Source organism: Neoarthrinium moseri, assembly GCF_022829205.1.
Source record: "Neoarthrinium moseri strain CBS 164.80 chromosome Unknown scaffold65_Wmoseri_CBS_16480, whole genome shotgun sequence".
In the NCBI taxonomy this organism is placed as follows: domain Eukaryota; kingdom Fungi; phylum Ascomycota; class Sordariomycetes; order Amphisphaeriales; family Apiosporaceae; genus Neoarthrinium; species Neoarthrinium moseri.
This window is the reverse complement of record NW_026055179.1, coordinates 176,430-198,661: the sequence shown is the minus strand read 5'-3', so window position 1 is coordinate 198,661 and position 22,232 is coordinate 176,430. Positions and strand designations below refer to the sequence as shown.

General features: G+C 53.2%; 7 protein-coding genes across 7 annotated transcripts; 4 read left to right on the top strand and 3 right to left on the bottom strand.

Moving 5' to 3' along the window:
• Positions 1 to 5,370: 5,370 nt before the first annotated feature.
• JN550_011299 (uncharacterized protein) lies at positions 5,371 to 5,935 on the bottom strand (the record flags this gene model as incomplete). The annotated part of the gene is made up of 2 exons (XM_049309649.1): positions 5,371 to 5,774; positions 5,875 to 5,935. The coding sequence occupies 2 exons, from the start codon at positions 5,933 to 5,935 to the stop codon at positions 5,371 to 5,373; spliced, it is 465 nt and encodes a 154-aa protein (XP_049166792.1).
• A 912-nt stretch (positions 5,936 to 6,847) lies between these two features.
• JN550_011298 (uncharacterized protein) lies at positions 6,848 to 7,978 on the top strand (the record flags this gene model as incomplete). The annotated part of the gene is made up of 2 exons (XM_049309648.1): positions 6,848 to 6,992; positions 7,059 to 7,978. 2 exons carry the CDS (start codon positions 6,848 to 6,850, stop codon positions 7,976 to 7,978), a joined length of 1,065 nt encoding a protein of 354 aa, XP_049166791.1.
• A 1,615-nt stretch (positions 7,979 to 9,593) lies between these two features.
• JN550_011297 (uncharacterized protein) lies at positions 9,594 to 11,687 on the top strand (the record flags this gene model as incomplete). Its single annotated transcript, XM_049309647.1, has 1 exon — positions 9,594 to 11,687. One exon carries the CDS (start codon positions 9,594 to 9,596, stop codon positions 11,685 to 11,687), a length of 2,094 nt encoding a protein of 697 aa, XP_049166790.1.
• Positions 11,688 to 12,272: 585 nt separating this feature from the next.
• On the top strand, positions 12,273 to 12,806 carry JN550_011296 (uncharacterized protein; the record flags this gene model as incomplete). Its single annotated transcript, XM_049309646.1, has 1 exon — positions 12,273 to 12,806. The coding sequence occupies one exon, from the start codon at positions 12,273 to 12,275 to the stop codon at positions 12,804 to 12,806; it is 534 nt and encodes a 177-aa protein (XP_049166789.1).
• Positions 12,807 to 13,404: 598 nt separating this feature from the next.
• On the bottom strand, positions 13,405 to 14,546 carry JN550_011295 (uncharacterized protein; the record flags this gene model as incomplete). The annotated part of the gene is made up of 5 exons (XM_049309645.1): positions 13,405 to 13,566; positions 13,615 to 13,724; positions 13,779 to 13,888; positions 13,937 to 14,126; positions 14,186 to 14,546. 5 exons carry the CDS (start codon positions 14,544 to 14,546, stop codon positions 13,405 to 13,407), a joined length of 933 nt encoding a protein of 310 aa, XP_049166788.1.
• Positions 14,547 to 16,156: 1,610 nt separating this feature from the next.
• Positions 16,157 to 16,718, bottom strand: JN550_011294 (uncharacterized protein; the record flags this gene model as incomplete). Its single annotated transcript, XM_049309644.1, has 2 exons — positions 16,157 to 16,579; positions 16,641 to 16,718. 2 exons carry the CDS (start codon positions 16,716 to 16,718, stop codon positions 16,157 to 16,159), a joined length of 501 nt encoding a protein of 166 aa, XP_049166787.1.
• A 2,467-nt stretch (positions 16,719 to 19,185) lies between these two features.
• JN550_011293 (uncharacterized protein) lies at positions 19,186 to 20,678 on the top strand (the record flags this gene model as incomplete). Its single annotated transcript, XM_049309643.1, has 3 exons — positions 19,186 to 19,275; positions 19,488 to 20,372; positions 20,436 to 20,678. 3 exons carry the CDS (start codon positions 19,186 to 19,188, stop codon positions 20,676 to 20,678), a joined length of 1,218 nt encoding a protein of 405 aa, XP_049166786.1.
• Positions 20,679 to 22,232: the final 1,554 nt, after the last annotated feature.

Here is a 22,232-nt window from a genome sequence, read left to right as displayed (position 1 = left end):
TCATCCCATCCCATCCCATCTACACACACGCATGGTGTGCGGCTTTGTGCACGGCGATGCATGCACTAACTCCTCGGGTCTGCATTGCTCTTCGGGCGGACGACCTGGGAGTCCGCGGCTAACAGGAGACCTCATCTGAAGCTCGTGTCGGCGCGAATTACACTAACTGGTTAACTCCTATGGGAAAGGTGATTGGAATGAGTGCTCGCTAGGTCGCAGAGTCGTAGAAACACCAAATTTGGCTAATCACAGCTCAAAGCTCCGTGTTCCCTCCATGTCTATTCCTCTATCTACTGTATCTGTGAGTCCCAAGGTCGAGAGCGTCCCTCTGCCACCCAGCGCTGCCTACCTATGGACTGTCCCGAGGTCCTGGAAAGGGGGCACACAAGATCGCAAATCCAACAGGCTTGCTGCGAGTGACAGCCGCCACATCTGGGCCCCCAGGACCCCCAGGCACGCAGTCCAGTGTGGTGGAGCCCCTCTGTTCAGGGACCAGGCACCGCGATATGATGGACGGACCATCTGGTTACGCCGCCTGCCGCTAGAGCCTAGGGCCCTGGGCCTCGGGGTGATGCTGCTGGGATCATTGGCCCACGACTAGTCTCGACAGGGCAGCCTCCCATCTGCTGACAGGGGCTTCTGCCAGTCTGGCCGCGGCCTCCTTCACATTCCCAAGATGGCCAGAGAACCAACTACATGGTATGGTACGAGCAAATCGCCGCAACCACAAGCCACGACTGGTGTGCAGCGAGGCGCCGCGTCTCTCACGGGACTTCACCACGGGCGAAGCCATTCGTCCTTCGGGGCCGGCGCTGGGATTCTCGCTTCGCAACCGTTTCCTATGCCAGAGGCGCATCCGCACGTACTTGGTCACATTTGTGGTGCAGAGACCCTAACCCGAATGAGCTGCAGCCAGCACGCTTAGCTCCCTACAGAAACGGCAAAAGTTCGTCTCCGTTGCCAAATGGCGCGCAGTGTGATTCTTAAGCACGCCCGAAGAGGACGGGCCCAGCTGCACGAACCCACGGCCAGCACAAGCAGTGGTGCCACACCTGCAGCAGTCCAACTCCATCCCCATTCGACCTAACCGTGATGGGGTCTGGGGTGTCATGTACCTGACGGCCATGTAGCGTCTCAGACTCGACCCTAGCTGCCGAGTGTTGCCAATCCACGCGAGGTACCCAACGGTCAAGTATGTATGCCCAGGCTCATTAAACTGACATGTACGTATTATCAGAGCTCGGTGCGGCAATTTGCTGCGGCCTCCGGAGCGCTTTTTCGCAGCCATCAGTAGTACAGGCCAAAACTATCCTCTGGACGTAACAGAGGGTGCTACTGTGCCTCGGGGTTCCTTGTCATGAATCAGGACAGACGCGCCAAAGACACAGTCTTGACGAGTTCCGCATCCACCTCCCAAAGGCTGTGTAGTCCACGGGAGGTGCTTCCCGACATGATAGATCAAAGTCAGGGGAATCCGGATTGAAACCGACCAAGATCGTCGACGATGCACAAACCAAACCTTCAAGAAAACGTGATTGATAACGGTTCTCGCGGGACGGTCCCGATAGAGTGTTTAGGGGTAAATAGGGGCGGTGCATTCTCACCATACCCCGCCATGTCCCTGAGGAACAGGAACAGGATGGGTTTTGAATGAAGCGCCTTGGTAGTGGTACAACATTCGCCGCCGCTTGCCTTCAGACGACCCAAAATCCCGTATGCAACGTCTCAGACTTTGCAGGCCGCTTTTCCTTGCATGCTCATTGCTCTCGCTCATGTGACAAGTCTTTCTCGTAGGCGGTCATTTAATGCAGATCAACGGAGATTCGGAAGGCTAATAGAATTGCTATACTACTACCGCAAGACCGAATTTGAACTGGTGCGTGTTATAACAACTCGGGCAGGGGGGAAGCGGCACCTTTGTCCACGCTTACAGGCTCTAACCCAGCTGGTCTTCCCTGACTGGTGGCCAATGCTATAAAGGTCAACTTTGGTATCTCCAGCAAAAGTACGAGTGACAATTGACTCCACGGCAGTGGTTTGAAACTTATCCCGACCACACCAAGGAGTCTCAGACCATGAAAGAGGCTTGGACTTACAGACATCCGTGGTGAAGAACAAAGATACTGAAGAAACTAGAGACCTGCATGTGCTGTGCATGTCGCTAGTTGCCACGCTCAAAGGTTGCACCTGCGGACGCTCACTCGATGCAACGAGCTACAACATGAAACCACATGCAGTGCTTCGCACGTATAAAATCGCCGCAGCACATCAGGATGTGCAACCTGCTCCGCGAGCGCGTGCGATAATATATACCGTTGCGCACCAACTTCGACGGCTCCTTCCATACTTGATCTCCACTCCGTCCCGAGCTTCCAATAGGCTTCGAGACGCCACTCTGCTCCAATACAGCCTCCCGATTGCCATGGCTTGCAATCCTAACCTCCATCATAGGTATTCTTCCACTTGATGAGTAACGTTGACTTTCGAGATTTCATGAAGCCACACGGCTTAGGAATCCGTAGACTTGGAGCTCGGGTGTCTTATCTCTTCCCAGTCTTGCATGGCAATTTGTAAATGTTGCAGTGCGGGCTTCCCTCAGGATCTCTACGCTTAAGCGATCAAAGTGCAGAAAAACCAATCAGCTATTCTGATACCTCCATCGAAGGATGCGTCCTCGAGAAGCGCCGTGTAACGATGACCAGCATCGTTGACTTGATAGGATATGGCGTGAGAGCCCCTTCCAAAGAGGTCACAAGTTGATGCGAGGCTAGGACCAACCACGAACAGGAAATATCACTCCATCGCTCTGATCTCCTGTATACACCCTCTCTCACGTCCTGCATGAGTACCCAGTCGAGACTACCGAAGGTATTGAAAATCTGCATCCACTGAACGACACATTCCGCGTCGGACATGCCGCCAAAATACTGTTGTTTTGCCAGTGGACACTGCATGCAGAGAGGTCTGACACAGTCCGTAGCGTCCACAATCCGACAGCGCTTTGCACTATAAGGTTCACACAAACAGGTCGCGCAAGGGCAGTATAGCAACAAGTGACAGCGGCATTTCTGCCGCCGCAAGTCATTCCCTAGCGCGAGCACGGGATACTGTCTGGGTATCCCGAACCCAGCTGATGGCAGGGTCTTCCCGTTCCCCGCCATTCAGTCGCGTCCAGAGTAGGATCCCGCCAGGATGACGGGGGCTCTGACTGCATGAGTGGAGGAGCGCTCAGACATACACACTCTCGATTCCTCCGGACTGCAGAAACTATCGCAATGACTCTTTCATGCGCTGCAAAGGATCGAGCCTTGATCAAGGAAATTTCTCGCAGCCTCCAAGTTGCCAAGGGCCCCGGAAAGAGTCCTGTAAACGCGCTGAGCAAGCGCGTCCGTAGATCTTGGGCCGTGCATTCCCGTCCCCCTCGGCCGGCTTCTCCATCAAATGCAGGGCTTGTTCCAAGTTTCGAGATCTGAACGATCCGCAAGTCTGCCGATACTGGAAATCCACGAGACATGGTCGCAGTCAGCCTGCTGGCCGCCCCGCCAATTGTCTTGTGAAAGTGGGCGGCTTTTATTCGCTCAATGTTTCAAGTTGTACTGCATGACGAGAACCCTGCGAGGTGCCATGCTCCCAAACTCCCTCGATTCCTGGGACTGAACGATTCCCAAAAGAGGCCCCCGGCCTCAGCCCAGAGTGAGGACATCCCGCCCTGCCCAGCCTACTACGAGCCATGAAGCTGCATGGATTGGGTTCCCTATCGTCCTTCAAGCAGTCAGAAGTTCGGTGTTGCGACTCCGTCCAAACAAGCTTAACAGGGTAGCATAAGCCCGTGCAACTACCGGACGTAATGCGAACCTGCCATGGGTGCCACGGACGCTGGCCAAGTGGTCGAGCTAGTCGATGTCGTGAGGTCCGTGTTCGATCAGTCCAGAATTTGGGCAGAGTTGGCCTCAGTGAGGCCCGTAGCGTAGATCCTTGCATCGGATGAAAGCGCTCGGCCTCGTACGGCGTACTACTTAGGACAATGATATTGCCAAGCCTATCACTTTTTGACATGATAAGCATGGATTCCGAGTCATTAATGCAACTGCCTTACTTTGTGCCAAGCAGATGAGCCATTTGCAAAGCTCTCTTGCCTTGCGTCGAGAGGTGTCCGGGCAGGCCCTCGCATCTATAGCTTGCTGTTCTTGAACGTCTGGACCCAAGTCCTCTATAATTTCAGCGCAATTCATTTAATTATGAGTTCATTCAAATAATAATAATAATTACTAACGTCGTAACGCTAACATCCAATCCGTTTGCCGCGTTAAAGCGAGTTCGTAGATTAAAAGTGGTAGTTTACACAGAGGCTGAGTTCGATATAAACTGAGTTCCAAGGCTTCAAGTAAGGCCGTGTCTTTCAATTCCACATCGCTCAACCGCTAAAACACCGCCTATATTACACAAATTTTTTGCGTGGCTGCAGCAACTGTCAAGTCACGAAAGCCAGTGGGGCCAATGGTGCATGCGGGCATCACTTGACATGAGGCCAAAGTGATGACTCCACTGGGATGTTTTGAATGCAGCCACAGGCACGCTTCAGTAACTTTGTTTGCAGCCGAGTCTTAATGGAGTCTTAGAGTAGCCGGTTCAAGCTCGTCCGGCCAGGTCAGGAACCAGCCCAGGACCCGTTGTCATTCCTAACCAGTGACCCATCCACTTCACGCAGAGGATCAGTTTTGGACATCAACAAAGAGGGAGGCTGAGGATCAAGGAAAGGATTATTGACGCTGCTCAGGCGCCCCTACCGGACCGAACAGTCAGTCTTTGCCTTCCTTCGTTGCTAACTTGTTACTGATGACCTTCCTTGTAAATAGCAAAAGCACAGCCGACCAGCTCGGCAAACGAGACCTACAACAGGTTGGAAGGTTTGCAACCAGACGATATTCCAGGATATTCACAGATGTGGAAATAAACCAAGCAGACTAGCTAGTAGTGCAGTTATTACATGTATTCACTTGAGGATATAGTAACCGTGTAAGTCAGTACATGTTGTGAGGCTATCATGCGCGTGATTCCCGAAACCCACTGACTGGGTGCCTATGTATACCTATACACCAAATAGAATGACAACCCTTGAACGCCTTGCAGAATATGCCATACAGTTGATACAGAAGAATCCCAAACGTGCAGATCTGCGGCAAAAACAATGGATATCTCATACTCAACCCCTTCTCATATCTATCATCTTTTCATATCATGAGACTACCCTGTCACCGCCTTGTGGTGTAATCTCCTCTGTCCATCAATGTTTGACCTGAGGCAACCTTGTCAGCTTCATTATCAAATATTCATATTCGAAGTACTCAAGAGTCGTGCCATGCTCCTGATTCACTTGTCGAGGGAGGGGAACCAACGTACACATTTGAAGGACTTTATCTTGCCACCTGGCTTGCCCCACACATTTGGGCACCCGATGTTTTGGAAATGTTTGCCTTCAGGGCAATCGTTGTCTTCGAAGAAGTAACATTGGACGCCAGTGCCGAGATTATCCTGGAACTCCGCTCCCAGCGGCAGGAAGACGTAGTCGGGTTTGTCTTGCGGGCGATCGATGCATGCGCCTGGTCCGTGGGGATAAGGATCACCAGCGCCCCACTCATACGAGTAGCACATGGTATTTCTCATTCTTGTTCCGAAGTTATGGCACTCGCCGTTGCGGTCGTCGTTGATATTGCCCACGATGACACGTGATTCACCCTGAGGCATACAGCCTATCATGCCTTCGTAGGTGGCGACTGCAAGAGAGCGAAAGCACATTAGTCAGCTTTTGATACCTTCAGCGAGTGGCATCTGTGCCCGAGACCACACGGTGAGCATGTGGGCGAGAGGACTTACTTCTCCAGGCTTCAACAGAAGCACAGGAAGCTGCGATGGCAGTGTAGAATAGAAATCTCATGATGTCGATAGAAGTGGAATGACTAGAATGAACAGTAGACAATGGTAGTCTTGACGAAAAAGTCACATACAATTGTTGCGTGTACTTGTATCTTGTAAATTCTGCTGGTTCATGGCAGCCTGGGCATTATATATTTATACGCATCGAGTTCTAGCACACAACCTTGGTGCTTGTATATAACTTTGAGCGCTTACACCAGCCTTGCACGGGGTCCAATTTGTCCCGAATCCCTGTCCTGTTACGATGCGGTTCTTGGGCGTGGCATTGCGATTCGGATTTAGAATCAACTAGTATATCTGCTAACCTCAATTCAATGTTATTGCAATTGAGCTAACCGTCCAGCATAGCCATGTTATTTGCAGGCGGCTATCTGGTGAAGCCATGCGCTAAGCCTCTGCCCAGCGGCTGCGCATTCTTGGCGTGAGCCCTACCTAGATACAGATTGGGATTTCGGTACCAATTCTATGGTTTAGGCTGCCGTACATGCGCGCTTCGTGTAATCCCGCGTCTAAATGCACTGCGTGTAATCCCGCGTCTAGTCTATCGTGGTGTGAACACAGCCTTCATTATAGGGGAACAGGGTTTTTTGTGTTTTCAGCTGCGGCGACGTGATTAAAAATACCTTCAAATATACCGAAAGCGTGGTTAAGGCTTAGGCAGAATGCGAAACTGGCAGGAAATAGACAAAGGCTTCCTTGGAACCTTAAACCTACTCATACGCGCCACTATTCGGATGCAATGGATATAAAGGATCTTTGCCCACCGCTATTGTAAGTAGATGTAACCACCCATATCATCAACACTCACATCTCTACCATTTCTTGTGCGGTCCTTAAGTTTTTCTCAGTAAGCCATCTATAGACTCGCTGCCTTTATTACCACAGCGGACACATCAATTTCATTACCCTGACGATGCGGTATTCATCGCTTCGAGATGCATTCTTTATCCTCCTCTCGCTGGAGCCTCTCAGGGTAGCTTCGGCATCGATCCCTAAGCTAGATGGCCGAGGCGACACGAGCCACCAATCACCAGATGTTGGCCTTTTAGCTCCTCAAGGTAGGTCAAATGTCATAATTACCCCATATTCCTCTGATCGGCCTCACTCACATCGATCTTCTGCAGACACAGACTTGCAACCCCGGTCAGCAGCTGACTGGGTGAGGCGCCTTGAGTGGGCCGTGCTGTTCGGTTTCATCCCCGGCATGACCTGGAGTCTTTACAGTGCGGCGACCGCGTGTGAGGAAGCCAACGAGGCCCAGTCCGGCGCCAAGAAGGTCAAACCGACCGTCAACTGTGTCGGCAGCGTGCTTGCACATATTGGCACATCCGCGTTGGCTCTGGGTGGCGGCGTCATTGCAGTCGCCCATCTGTCCCAGGATTTCCGTCTACCCGGCCCTCTTCAAGGCCTTTCTCAATATTTACCCCACAAGGCAAAGAGAGAGGCGCTCGCCGGCCTGTCTGAAGCGCTTGGTGTCGAGGTCAGGCATCTCGGCCACTGGACCGATACGGTCACCGGGCTGGAGCGTAGGGATGAGACGCCGGTTGTCCGCCCTGTCTTTGGCGCCAAAGTACGCGGGGTCAACATACACTTCAGCGTCCTGGATGACCGCGAAGAGGACGGCAATGTCACGACCCGGGGCCTTCGTATCGGGTTCGGCCACGGCGGCAGTGGAGGGCTGCTAGGTGCTCGAGACGTGTCGTACTTTAAGGAGGGCGGCATCGACTACGAGGCGCAGAGGATCGGCCCGCACAAGGACATCAAGCCGGATGCTGACCTGTTCCAGTCCAACTACGATCAGCTCGACTGCTACTTGCACAACAAGTTCTCCGGCGACCCCATGAACGCCAACGCAGTTTGGGTACAGATCTACGACCGCGAGGCCGGGGGTACAGCTCTCGCAGTGAAGTATGCCGTCTTCGGACCAAATGGTCAAAGCGGCATCAAACAGATGCCTTGGAAGGGTAGTCTGGACGTTGACTATCAGTGCTTGAGGCCGCTGAATGCTGGTGGATTGGATTTACCACCTGGTGTCATTGGTTAAGGTAACGCTTGCGGGGATGACGAAGTTTATTTGGTTTACATTTCTTTTGTTGGCATTAAGAGAGCGCAATTGATTTCTTTCCGATTTGTCCCCTAATGAACCTGACTGGCATTGGTGTTGCAAACCACAAATAGCTATTTGATCTTTGCCTGGATCTCGTTCATGCTGTTGCAAATGTCCACGGATGCAGGGTTCAAGTGATATCCACCAGCATCCGGCAATTGATCGTAAAAAGCACTAATTCTTGAAAATTTTCGGTGCAAACCTGTCCTGCGGTTTATGGTTGTCGTTATGTGCGTGGTTATTCCTGACTCTGGAACACTCTTGCCCCTCAATACGTACTGCGCCGTCAACGAGGTTACCCAGCAGATCGAAGTGAGCTAACGCCATTCGTCAAAGAAGCTTTGAAAGACCAGCCCGATGTCTTGTTTCAGGAAACTTTTGGTACCGCCAGATCCTTGGTTGTCATTGAAGATTTATTAGAAACGTGCCAGTTCAATATACGCACCCTTGGCTGCCGCGAAACAGTTAAGTCCAATCCCCAGGACGCAGGATCACGATGGAGCCTGGAGTGACGATCGTGGTCCCAACGCGGAACCCTGGGTTTGTGTATCTCCTACCGGCTTCGTGTCTCAAACCTGATGAAACCATAACACGAAAAAAAAAAAAAAAAAAAAAAAAAAACTGGTACGCGCCTTTCGAGGGTTCAAGACAGAAGATACGACTTGTTTTACACTGTCGTAAACAGGATGCCCCATCTATAGTATTGCTTGCTGGCACGAGATCTTAGAATTTGAGTGTTATGAGGCCGTCTAGGATTACTAAGTCTTCGAGGGCGCGTCCTTGGGGATTTGCTACACGATAACCCCTTGTTTCGATCAAATCTTCTAGTTTTGTTATGATTGGTATAACTGATGCTATGATTGAGTCCAGTACTATTCACCTCATAAGTGACAACACATGAAACGATTGACTAGATACCGATGCAGAACGTATAAGTAATATGAGCTTAGACTGAACCTTCGATCACCCATACGCCATGTTTCTCTATTAAGTCAAGTAGCTGCTCCCTAAAGACCGTCATATGGGGCGATGCGACATGAAAGATATTCTCACGCAATTTATCTAAGACAACTATCATTGATCCGCTTAGAGTATTTACATGTCAATTGTTTGTAGTTACCTATGCCCGTCGTTGCATCCGGCACTTTGATGCATTTAAAGTAGCTGCGCCGTCTAGGTCTCGAACTGCAGCTTCCTAGTAGCCTAGAATACTGATCGGCAAATTTAACTAGAAAATTCCAATCGATGAAACAAGCGCTTACAATTGGTCGAGATTTATAAAGACAAGAAAATCATGAAATAGTATTACAATGCTTGTTCGAGACATTGGGGCATAAGGCCAGGTAAGTGCACTCTAGCGGCATCACGTGATTCGCGTCTGTTTCGTGGCGTGCAGGACGCGAACCTAAGCACGCGTCATCACCCCAAAGGTGACTCGATAAGAAACGTCGGTGCGGCAACCGTCTGCCGTCGCCCGCGCTTACAAGAAAAAGTGCGCGTATTCTTCTGGCCGATTGTGTCGTTTCTCATTCGCTCTCTTGCGCATTTCGCAATGGCACCGGAAGTCATCAGCCTGCTATCAAGCCCGTCAGGACCGCCCCAGACGGTCCTCGGGCATTTTAAGCCAACGCAAGCAGCCGCCGAGAAACCTCAGGCCCCGTCACGAGCTCTGGATTTCGATGATGATGAATTCCTCGATATTGAGAATATTGTCTCTTCAGGGATGTCACAGATCGTCCCAACCTCGGCACAGCCAATTGGTCTCCCAAAACAGAGAGGCAGCGACACCGCTCGCCGTGAAAATGAGGGCGATTTCCTCTTTCTTTCTGATGAATTCGATACCACCGGCGACCTGAGCTTCAATGTCCCTAAGAGAACCCAGAAATCTCCTGTGTACTCCAAAAACAAAGGTCAGATTGGTCGGTCATTGGCACGGGCAGTCTCAGGTTCGTCCGGGCCGAAACCTTCTACCGCACTGCAGCCGGCTGGCCTGAAGCGTTGGAATTCGATCGCAGACCCCATAGAATACAGTAGTTCTCCTATGGGGCTGCCTAAAGAGAAGGATCCATTTGCAAGCTCCTCGCCAAAGTCCCCAGTGAAAAGGCAACCTCAACACAACAGGCCTCCGGGACAAAAGCCTGATGATCCTGAGAAACCGACGCGAAAACCCCGCGACGTGTTTGATCTTACGAGCGAGCCGGAATCGTCTCCGCCACCACTCCTTGCGAAGACATCAAGGAATACTGCGTCATGGGATCCGATCTCTAGCTCCATGCCTGAGGCCAGCACGGCACGAGACAACCCTTTTGCCAGCTCTCCGCCACAACCTCAGAAGAGGAAAGCCCATGTCGTTGAACTAGACAACGACTCTGATGTCTCTCAGAATCCTTCAGATGACGAATTTCCAGAGCTTAGTGCCATGGATATCAGGAAGATCAAAGCCGATCTGCAAGCGCGGCTTTCAGATCGATCGCCTAGGCATTTGAAAAGGTCGAAAACAGAACCCGCGAAATCGAATGCAAAACGGCAGCCTCTGAAGACAACCGAAGAGAAGGAACTGGAAAAGAAACAGAAAGCGGACGCTAGAGATGCGGAGAAAGAACGCAAGCGTCTAGAAAAGGAACGTGAGAAGCAGGAGAGGGTCATCCAAAAGGAGAAAGAGAAAGCCCTCGCAGAGGTCAACAAAGTTCGAACGGACAAGAAGGTCTCGACAATAGAGATGATCGTAGATCTACCTGTGTCACTGAAACCAGGCACGGGCGTCCAAGTTCGGACATTGCTGGAGGATCTCAAGGTCCAACATGCGACTTGGAACAGCCCTCTGGACAACGTCGTGAAGTGGCGAAGGAAAGTTGACAAGAGATTCAACGAAGACCTCGACTACTGGGAACCCATTCCGGCACGTCTTGAGTCCGAGAAGCATGTCTTGGTTGCCATTGAAGCTGCCGAGTTCGTTAAGCTCGCCACCGGCAGCGAGGGCATTGATATTGAAGCTCATGTCCTGAAGATGAAGGTCGCGTTCCCCAGCAACACACTGATCTATCTGATTGAAGGACTCGATGTCTGGTTTCGAAAGAACCGAACCGCGCGGAATCGCCAATTCCAGAGTGCTGCCCGAAACGACGCAGCACAAAGCACCGAACAGCCACGTCGGAGAGCCGCAGCGCATGAGATAATCGACGAGGACACGGTCGAGGACGCGATTATGTCACTGCAGGTCGACCATGGGGTTCTGATACATAAGACAAATGCCCCAGTAGAAACGGCGCAATGGATCACGACGTTCACACAGCACATCTCCACGATTCCTTACCGGAAGGCACGGGACGACATATCAGCGTCTGCCGGTTTCTGCATGGACACTGGCCAAGTACGGACAGGTGATACCGTCAGGGAGACGTATATTCGCATGCTACAAGAGGTTGCCCGCGTCACCGCCCCCATGGCCTATGGTATTGCCGTCCAGTACCCGACGGTGTCGGAACTTCTGAGAGGCTTCGAACAAAACGGCCCGCTCGCACTCGAGAACTGCAGAAAGACGGCGAACGCAGACGGGAGACTTACAGACCAGAGAGTTGGCCAGGCAGTCAGTAAACGATTGTACAAGATCTTCACAGAGCAGGATCCCACCAGCACCGATATCTGAGTGTAAGATAGATCGCCGCCACGCAATGGCGAATCATATGAATTAGCCTTCCCATCATCCTAGCCACATCATGTGTCCGATGCTAGAGTCACTGCCCTCATGCAAATATCTATAAGCTCCGGCTTTGGGTTAGACCCCTTTTGTTAACGCCACAAGCCTCCCTGATTCGCTCCCAAGTTCAGTGCCCAAAAGTGGGGGCTTGTTAGTGCTGAATGACGTGGGGCACCTGTATAAGTCCCGAAGGCGTTCGGGGATAACTACACGTACGCATTGCTTGCGAGTCCAATGGCCTATTCTCCGTGCCAAGCCGGTACACAAGACAAATAATGTATCTGCCTACCTTGAATGGTGGCCAGGGACACCTGGCTGGGACCTTCAGCGCCCTGCTAGAGTGGAAGTGCATATAAGTCAACCTGTCTTCTTGCGCGCTTGGTCAAGCCCATATAACCAGTGCACCGGATATGCCAAATATTTGATCAACGATCTCAAGCATAACCATACATCAAAGGGTCGGAGTGCTCTTTTACTTCAGCAGAATCGAATCCATCGATACCCGTCACAAGCCAACCCACATCGCTTCTCACCATGAACCTCACCCCGCTCGTCCACACGGCCCAGCTCCTGGGCCTGAGCACCTCCATCTTCCTCGCGGGGGTGAGCTTCAGCACCTCGCACCTAGCGCTTCCCGTGCTGTATAGCCTGAAGGAGGCGGAGCCGCAGGGCGCCGTCCCCGCCGCGGCCTTCGCCTCGCTCTACCACCGCGGCGCGCGCCTGGCCCTGCCGTTCGCTATCCTGTCGACGCTGTCCTCGGCCCTCGTGGCCACGCAGACCGCGAGCCGCGAGCGCGCCGCCTGGCTCGTCGCCGCCCTGGCCACGCTCGCCGGGGTGCCCCTCACCCGGGTCGTGTTGGTGGAGACGCGGCGGGCGCTGCTACGGTTCGCGGGCGGGGAGACCGGGGAGCGTGAGGCCCTCAAGGGCGGACGGGATGTCGAGAGTGAGGAGATCGCGAGGCTGGTCAAGCGCTGGAGGATCACAAGTGTCATCAGGGGCAAGCTCGCGCTGGTCGGCGGGTTGGTGGCTGCTGGCGCTGTGGTCTTTGGAGTCCGGGGTTCAGTGTAAGGAGGAGATGATATCAGAAAGAAGTTCTACCTACCCTGTACTGGATGGGGATGAGCTCAACCATTCAAGAGGCGGGGAGGAGGAACGTCGTGGCCCTGTTGTAGAATGTACTCTCAGCGGCGCAGACTGCAGGGAATAGGCCCTGCAAAAGGCCGTTTTTTCAAAGAAGGGATATCTGATGAAGCGCGTGTTATTAGTCCTGTATAGGTTTAAAAATGAATTTGATTCCACCCGTTTCAACCCGAAAGATGCTGTCCCTGACGGTCTGATCTCTTTCCCCAGTCCAGGGCGAGACTGATTTAGAGATGACAAGTGTGTAAGATGGGCTAGGATTAGAATCACAGCGTCAAATGCAGCCTCGTTTGCAAATACAGTGGTAAGGATATGGCATGGTCTTGGGGACTCGGGGGTAAAAAGCTCGATGTTCATTCTTCTCTTCAGAGAGTCCAATTTCTCAGAACGGGTATCAAAAGCACTTCATCCTACGCCTAACTCCTGCTGCGTTTGGTGTCGCTTTGTTTGCAACACAGCCCATTGCCTGCTAAGCGAAGCCAGGAGAAACGAACAATTTATCAAAGGGTGGACCCTTTCGCTCATATCAGTCGTCAAGATCAATCACCTCGACTACGCGGCCAGATGACATCCTGGTCATCTTCCCAGGTCTATGTCGCGGGGCGTCATCTCCATCCTCCGTCAGATCAAACACCTCGCCAAATTCTCGCTTGACTCGGCATCCACGCTCATTCTTCACCTTCTTTTCCTGATAACATTAGCATGACACTGATTGTGACGTGACTGCGCAGCTTACCTTGAGTTGCTCTAGCCTTTCCATTGCGAGTCTGTCACGCTCGGCTGCAGACATGGTGGCGAGGGAAGGGGATGGTGATCGTGGAATGATCAGTTCCCGCTTGAGTGCCTCTTTTTGAAAAGATTTAGCAGTGCAAGATTCAAACCAACATCTACTGTGCTTACCTCGCGACCTGTACAGAAAGTTAAAGTTGGCTATCGATGATTGACCCTCACCCGGAAGGTATATGAAGTCCGAGTACGTCTGTTGCTGGCCTATCTCCTTGGGTCCGTACCTGTAAGGTGTCAATAGTGCCGAGGCACGCCGGAACGAAGGACCTTACGTTGCACCATGGGAGACCGCTTTGCCTTTGAGCGACTTCTCGGCAAGCTCCAGCTGACGTTTCTTCGGGTCCGCGGAGCTTCCAGCTATCCTGGCGCCTGTAGTGCCACGGTATACCTTTACAGTAATGACGCCAAGGTCTTTAGCAATCTTTGCATCCTTTTCAACACGCTCTCTCTTGGCATCATCCACTTCAGAGACGTCAGCTAGGCATACCGGCTAGAAAGGGGGGGATATATAGATTGCTCACCAGTCGTTACCGGGGCGAACTGCAGCTTGTGCAAGTACCACTGCCCAGTTTCTCGATTCTCGGTATGATAACCGCGTATGGTGTCGGTCCTTGGGTATTCATGGTCGAAAATCCTGCCAGAGACGAAGTGGCCATCGACATAAAGCCGAAAGCAAAGGTCATGATTCTTGTATCTCCAATCGTAGTCGCCGTTCACCTTCACCCGAACGGAAAACTGGGCGTTGTCAATGCACTCGACGTACTTGGTAAGAGAAGCGCGGGCAGCATCCTCGTCGCCTGCGTCGGGGGCATCGTACTCAACAGCATCCGCCCCACCGATCTGCACGGCGACCTCGATGCCGGGGATGTCTTCGTAGATCATGCTGTCCGGCTGAGGGTCAGGGCGACCGGGATAGTTACGTGCAAGCTCTCTCCGCAGCCAGAGAGAGAAGCCACCGAGGACGTTTCGGCGATGGGCTGAAATGACAAAAGCGAGCCTGCAAACGGAGCTGGGCCGAATTGAAGACAGTTGCTCAAAATGAGCTGATGTTGGCTGCAGGGCCTCAGGTCCGAATGGTCAAAGGGCGAAGGAGAGCTGAGGAAGCCGCAGTGAGCGGGGCATTATTCCAATGCGATCCCCAACGAGGACGGCAGTAAGTGCCCCGGGGGTCTATTGCACTCGTGGGCCTGAATGCTGCGCGATGCGAGAACTGCCAGGCAATCCTCAATTTATTAGGCCTGGACGGTTATGATTAGGGTAACTTAGTCACCTTTGATTGACAAGCTGCAAGTTTCACCGCGTGTCACATGAATGACCAAAAGCAACGACGCCCAGCAAACCACAAGAGCGACCCCCGGCAATGTTGGCATATGCGCATCCGCCGATACAAGACCCAGGGTTTGAGCGCTCAACGCGGGAGTCTGCACGATGGGAAAATGGCCCAGGATCCTCGTGGTGAGCGTAGGCATCTTGGTCGTTTCTTTTCCTTGCACCCCCTCTCTCGTCATTTTGAGGCACGCTAGTTCTTTCCAGGAAGAACAGTCCAACATCGATTCTCGAAGCTTAAATACTACCAGGACCAGGGGTTTTGCGCCTGCGCACTTGTACCCCGTGCCATTCGTAACCCAGCTTACCTATACCTGTATCGGCGCACTCCTGCAACATGCAGCATCCCATGTCGACTACTGCGAACACCCGTGGACGAGTGTGAGTCGAGTCGAGATAGCAGTAGACAGCTCACAGGATAACCACAAGATTCTGTAAGAACGCCAAGTATAGCGCGTGAACATTGGTTTATCCCGGGTCCCCTGAGCATTAGCGATGTTTAAGTAGTTGTCGATTTTTCATGCTAGGCTCTGCAATACGAAAGAGGCACTCAATTTGACTATGGCAGGGAGTTGACGAGTGATTTCAGATGACCGAGCAGAGCGCGGTTCTGTAGGTTGCTATCAACCCAGATAGGGATGACTATGAGTGATGATACTAAGCGAGCTTGCCTGGGGCTATTCGACAAGGCCGAATAAGACTGCATGGGCAGTACCAGCATCCATCCTATCCCACAGCACTCAGTGTTGATATACTTCAACAGTAGAGGTTGAGTTGATCATTCGCACCAGCTTGTTGAAGTGACCAAGGCATGACCAAGGGGGTTTATTCCAGTGCAGGCCGCCAGTTGAGGGCATCTCAGCAGCGACCATGTGCGGAAACCGGTCGTCCTGGGACGCGGTGTTTGCAGCACGACAGATGGGCCACAAACGACTAGGGCATGCCCGATTCATCATAAGCAGAGGCGTCTCCATAGCCCTTATGCTGCTTATACGTCTTGAAGTTTGCGCGACCTGAGAACTGGGCGTGAAGCTGCAATCAGCACAAACTCCAGGCCGAAGCAAGTCTGATTGGCGATGGGAGTTCAAACGCGACAATTGGACTCGACAAGGCATCCGTTGACCATCGGGCATGCCCAAGTCGGTAAGAAAAAAGGTGCCGACCTCCTACGTGGCGACGGGATTTGCGTGGATCGTCACTTTCTCAATGAAAGCCTTCTCCTTCGGGCGGTTCTTCTTGTCCACCTCTATCGCCTCCAGCTTGGCTAACGTGGTGAGGCTGTCGTCGCCAAGGATCTTTCCAAAGACCGTGTTCAGGCCATCCAAATGGGGTGCCTTGTCGAAAGTCAGGAAGAACTGGGAGCCGTTGGTTCCAGGTCCCTTGTTGGCCATGGAAACCGTGCCGCGAGCGTTGTGCTTCAAGGCTGGCCGGATCTCATCCTCGAACGTGCCTCCCCAGATGGATTGGCCGCCCTTGGGGTTGTCTGGCGTTGGGTTGGCAGGACCTCCGGTCTGCACCATGAAGTTGGGTATCAGACGGTGGAAGGGTGAGAGGTCATAGTAACCAGAAGCGCACAGCGCCAGGAAGTTCTGAGGGCTCATTAACAGGCTGTCATCTGATGAGCTTGGATTGTTGGGCAGGGGCACAAACCTCTGCTGTTTTTGGCACGCTTTCGCAGAAAACCTCGATCTTGAGATCCCCAAAATTGGTATGTAGCGTGACAGACATGTTCGTATGGAAGTTGTGCAGGGTGTGGTGGTGAGGGCGCTATGTCTGTATGCCAGCTTTTGCTGTGAGGGAGGTTCACGTGTATCGACGGGCTGTTTTTTGAGGCTCGTCTGACAAAGTCGAAGCCGACGGGCTAGACCGTTCTCAATGAGCGGCCCCACTAGGAATGCTGCCCTAGCGCTGCACATCGGGACACGGGGGGACTATGCGGCTGCAAAGCCTTAACGAGCTTATAGCAAAACAACACTCCAAAACGTCTTCAGAAGATAGCTGTCGTTGCAGGACTTGAGAAATGTCTGGCTATCACCTCATACATTGGAGATTCTCGGAGGATCGGATCCCTGCACAGCTACCTCTTCATTGAATTGAATAATGAAGATGGGCGCGTCTACTTGGCAGTGTCGCTACCGGGGTACCTTTATAATTACAGACTCGGGGCTGGCTACGGTACTATTATCACTTTGCACGATGACATCTTCAAGATCTGAGGAGCTGACACACAGGTTCCAGACCCTTTTTTGGCTTGAAAGTCGAAGTACGATACCAAGTAATTTAGGCCGTGGCTGCAGGGACTTGGATCATTCCATGCTGGAGATTTGGTAGTAGCCCCACAAACGCTGAACAGTCAGCTTTTACTCCGGAAAGTCCTAGATTGGGGTCACGAATCAGAGAAGCTATACGCAGCACAGCGCCCGGAGGTGAGAATCGCGACAAGGTCTGTTGCTTACAAGCCACCGACCCGATGGACTGGACTGCTACGGTCTGCCACCACCTGGCCGGAGAAGGGAAGTGGTTTACTTGATAGGGCAACTTTACTTGACAGCCGGTTAGGGTAGTGTCATTTATCAGACTGCTGTGAAAGCTACGCGGCTGTTCGCCTCATGTTCTTGGTAGCCCGCAACTGTGTGGGCAGGCCCTTGTTCCTATCCAATGGCCCCAGCCCTCGCCGGTCGTTGTCGTAACCGTGTGCGTCAATCCGTGTTCTTTGTCGGCAATTGAGTTCTGGCTCGACTACGTTGCGATTGCGACCTCAAAGCAAACCTACCAGAAACAGGTGCATCCAAGCTCCCGACAGACCTTGGTTGCGGCCAGCTACGCCAGGTACCTTGGTATTCCCATCGAACAAGACTTGGACACTTGCACATGCACGCACTACCTTCTCCACTGCGACAGTAACTCCGAGCCAGGTATCCTTGCATGGAACATAGTCGAGAGCTGCAGCTGCAAAACAGAAGACTGTCACCGAGCTCTTTTGCTGCTGCTGCTTTCTCTCTCTCTCTCTCTCTCTCGGGCTTCATTGCCATAGCATCGGCGGCGATACCCAAAGGTGCCCGTAAGCACGGCGGCTACCTGCACCCTGGGGCAGGCTTCCAAGGTTCCCAGGTGTTTCCTTACGCATTTGGCGGAGACAGGGCCGAAGATCAGCAGCCGCATCCTCTAAACGGGATCTCTCAAAGGCGCAGCCTGCTCGGAACACGCTGTCTGGGGCTGATCCTTGGTCCGTTGCGGTAAGGGCCCTGCAGCCAACTGCATTTCGCACCAGGAGCAAGCTGCGTGGTTGCGTGGTTCCGGCCCTCCATCTCACTGCTGCCAGTGGTCGGGAAGAAGAGAAGAGCGCTGGAGAGAAAGCGATACGTTTTGCTTTGCCGTCTTGGTCTCTTGGTCTCTTGGTCTCTTGGTCTCTTTTGGCTTTTTCTTGGTGACGAAGAAGCGCCCGCTTTGTTTTCCCCCGGCACGAGCGACTTAAAGTTACCGTGCAGCAGTAGCACGAGGCGCCATAACCCATAACCCATAGCCATAAGTTAGGCATAGCCCATAGCCCATAGCCCATAGCGACGGCCAGCCATTGCCATCCCACCCTGCGCGCGCGCTTGGCCACACTCAGGCCTGGGGTACCGCCCAATACATAGTACAACACCAAACCAACCACGGCACCCGACGCTTACCCAGTCCAGCACCGAGCTCTCGAGGCGGGCAACCCAGGCTCGAAAATCAGCTGCTGCAACTAACGCTGCAAATATACCGACGAGACATTCAGCGCCGCGCTGCTGCGCACAACACTGATCCCGCGACCGACGGACAAGACAGGACAGGACGATTGTGACCGCAACCCCTCGCCGAAACCCCAAGCGACAGCCAGCCGCAGCGCGCCCACCCCGATTCCTTCGACGCTGGCCCGCCGCCCTGCCCTCATCCCCCCCAGCCGCGGTGAATCTGACGGGCGGACTGGACTGGTGATGAGCGTCCGCCTCCGCCAACGCCAACGCCAACGCCAACGCCGCGCACCCGACGACTCTGCTGAGGACATCGTCCAGCTCCCCGACCAAGGCGCCGACGCCCGCGCCTGGCCCAGACGGATACATGCTACAGCTACGGCCAGCATCCAGGGCTCCCCATCACAGCCGCTTCCCCTCATAACCCCGAACCATCGGCCGTCGACCGTCAACCTCGACCGGCTGACCACAACATGACGGACAAGATCCCGGCCTTCGTACGGGTCTCCGGGCCTGCAAACAGCAGCTTCCTGGTCGGCTACCCAGGAATATCCGCCACGCTGGTAAGTTTCCCGGTCTGGTGCACTGGTGCACTGTTCCTCTCCCCAGTCGACGATCTCCGTGATGCCTGTCAGGTCGACCCCGTCGAGGTCCCGCCCTCACATGTGGGGTGCCGCGACCAACGTGCTATGCACTCACGCCCTTGTCCCTGGCATTCCTGGCATTTATACACATACTCTCACGCGAAACCGGACACTGACATATCTTGCCGCAGCCGCGCATCGAAGGTAAAGTCGAAATCAGACCGTCACAAGGCTACTCGGCCCCCGTCGCCGTTTCGTTAGTACGCATATGTCTACAGCGCCGCGAGACCATACACCCGGCCGCCAAGAACGTAGCCAAGCGTCACCTGGGCACGCCGCGGAGAGACACGACAGATGTGGTCGGCAAAGAGCTGCTGCTCTTCCGGTGCGCCTCGGGCAAGGAGGCGGAGAACGTCATCGCCATGGACCTCCCGTTCGTCTTGTTTATACCCTTTGGGCGAGGCGGCGAGGAGACGAACCGCAGGATACCACCCGCGTCGTTGCAACTTGCAAGTAGGACGGCCGAGACATACTACGAGTTGGTGGTCACTGTTCAGCAAGGGCAGAGCGTGCAGAACAAGTACGCCTTCCCCATACCCCTACAGAGGTACGACACGTTATCAACTTTTGGAATGTACAACCGGCCCGAGACCAAGATCGCGACCGCCGACAACATCGTCACCCTGGGCATCTCGCTACCGAGGTGGAGTTACGGGCCCATGGATCCCATAACCGTATATATCAAAATCGCCCCCAACCTGGACTGGATGGCCAAAGCGAGAAAGGTGACCATCCAAAAGATCACGCTGGCTATTGAGGAGGAGATAACATACAACCCCGAGGGCGACGAGCCGACCAAGGAGGTCAACCGACTACACAAGCACGTCCAGAATGTAGGCACCAAGCTGCCGGAGGCTGGTTATGTCACCAACATGGGCGTCATCTTCCCGCATAAGGACCTCCGGGACGCGCAAGGCATAATGAGGAGAGGGCAGCCCGCATTCCCGAATTACGAAGTCACGTCGTTTACCACAACCTCTACGCTTTACAAGATCGAGTTCTTTCTCACCATCAAGGTATATCCCCAACGGTTTTCCCTCGTTCAATGGACCCGCGGTAAAGCTAACACAAACTCACAGGCCTCAATGACTTCAGCTAGGGATATTACGTTGAGACAACCTATTGTCATCTGCCCGATGGACCATCAGGCGTGCAAAGAGGAAATGGATGCGATCGAACAGGCGGCCAAGGATGCATCTTCCGTCGATCCGCACAACCCCATGCTACCTGCGAGGAACATTGTTCTTGCGAACGATTATAATGCGCTGTCTACTCTGGGACTGTGCATGGTGGGAGGGCAGAAGAAGCCACTGATTGAGTGATGGCCTTGATACGATTATTGACACTACGGCTCCATATGCACGGGCTCCATCCAACACGAGCCTCGCACAGCATTTTCACCGCTCAGCCCCCAAGAACTGCAACACTCCCGCATTGCAACTGGATTGCGTTATTTCCAGCCCGGCAGGGCTACAGGGCCCGGCCCAGGAACCAAGGCGGTATCGCGTGGTTTAGCTCGTACTAGCTCCGGCTGGACTCTTCAACGAGCACACGGTGCGCCGGCTGTCGCTGAAGAACTGGGGGTTCTGTCAATATAGTTACCCACCACGACGGCCCCCTTTTCAGAAGACACCAAGAGCTGCGGCAGGCAGTGGCAACGAGGACACGAAGCACGAATATGTCAAGGAGATAGGAAGGGATGATAATCATAATGCGTTGGCACCTGTGGTGCAGGTTAGAAACATGCACCATGTCCGGTTTGGCGTAGGACCAAATTTGATGGGGCTCATCGCTGATGAGCATTGCCAACAAGCTAGGCGTTGGTTGCGCGGCGGCATTGTTTGGATTTTCCAGGGAGAGGCTATTGACGGCGTCATGACAACTATGCGACCATGGCGACAGGGGGCATCAAGGGGAATACCCGCGCGCATTGTGTTTTCAGGCGTTCAGGGAACGGAAGCGCTCTTGACTACTCTTCTGGGGCTCTGGCTCGCCGATGAGACTTCAGTCCGACCAGTGGGCGAAGAGTTACAGAGTTATGAGGATACCCCCCGAACACTGCACAGCGGTGCAGGGAGCAGGGAGCAAAGACCGGGGGAAGGATGGGCGACAGCTGCCCACCGTGTTACTGTAGCCATCGAAGGGGGAAAGGGCGGAAACCTGTGATTAGGAACACTCGCACATGCGCAATGTACATGTATATATGTTGTACCCCGGTCTCGTCGGGGTATGTCGTGGCCGTCCTCGTGCGGACGCGCCGAAGACCGAATGGGCAAGATGAATTTTGAAACTTGCAGACCCTCCGTCTTTTTGTGATACTTGGTTCAATGTTCAGGCCAGCCAGCCTCCTCAGCTGCTGTTTGAAATATTGAGGATGGTCTTCTAGAAGCGCCAGAGAAGTGAATGCGGGCTTGGAGACCGGTCCAGGAGATGATAATCAAACGGCAGTGCAATAGCACTCGGAGAATAGGGTAATTATGCTAGAATTACAAAGCAACAATAACAGGATAGAAGCGAAACAACAGTGGGATAACAATGGAGTAGAATGGAATAGCAATGGAATAATGGTCGGGAACTCGTCAGGTACCAGTATAGTCACAGTGTAGACAGTAGTAACAGTGGTGGAATAATACTGGAATACAACATCATCTGAATGTTGCATCTACTAGTACTAGACCACTGACTATGCTGTGATTCGAACTTGATCAGACTTATGTAAAAGATAACCTCTCCCTAGAGTTCATTTTTCATCATTCACGGATCTAGCAGAACTCAGGTGCACTCGATGTTAGAGAATGACACGGCTCTAGCTGCACCTCTACTTCTCTGAAACTCTTGTGTAAGTGGAGCGGACTGGTGCGATAGGACCCGTTCGC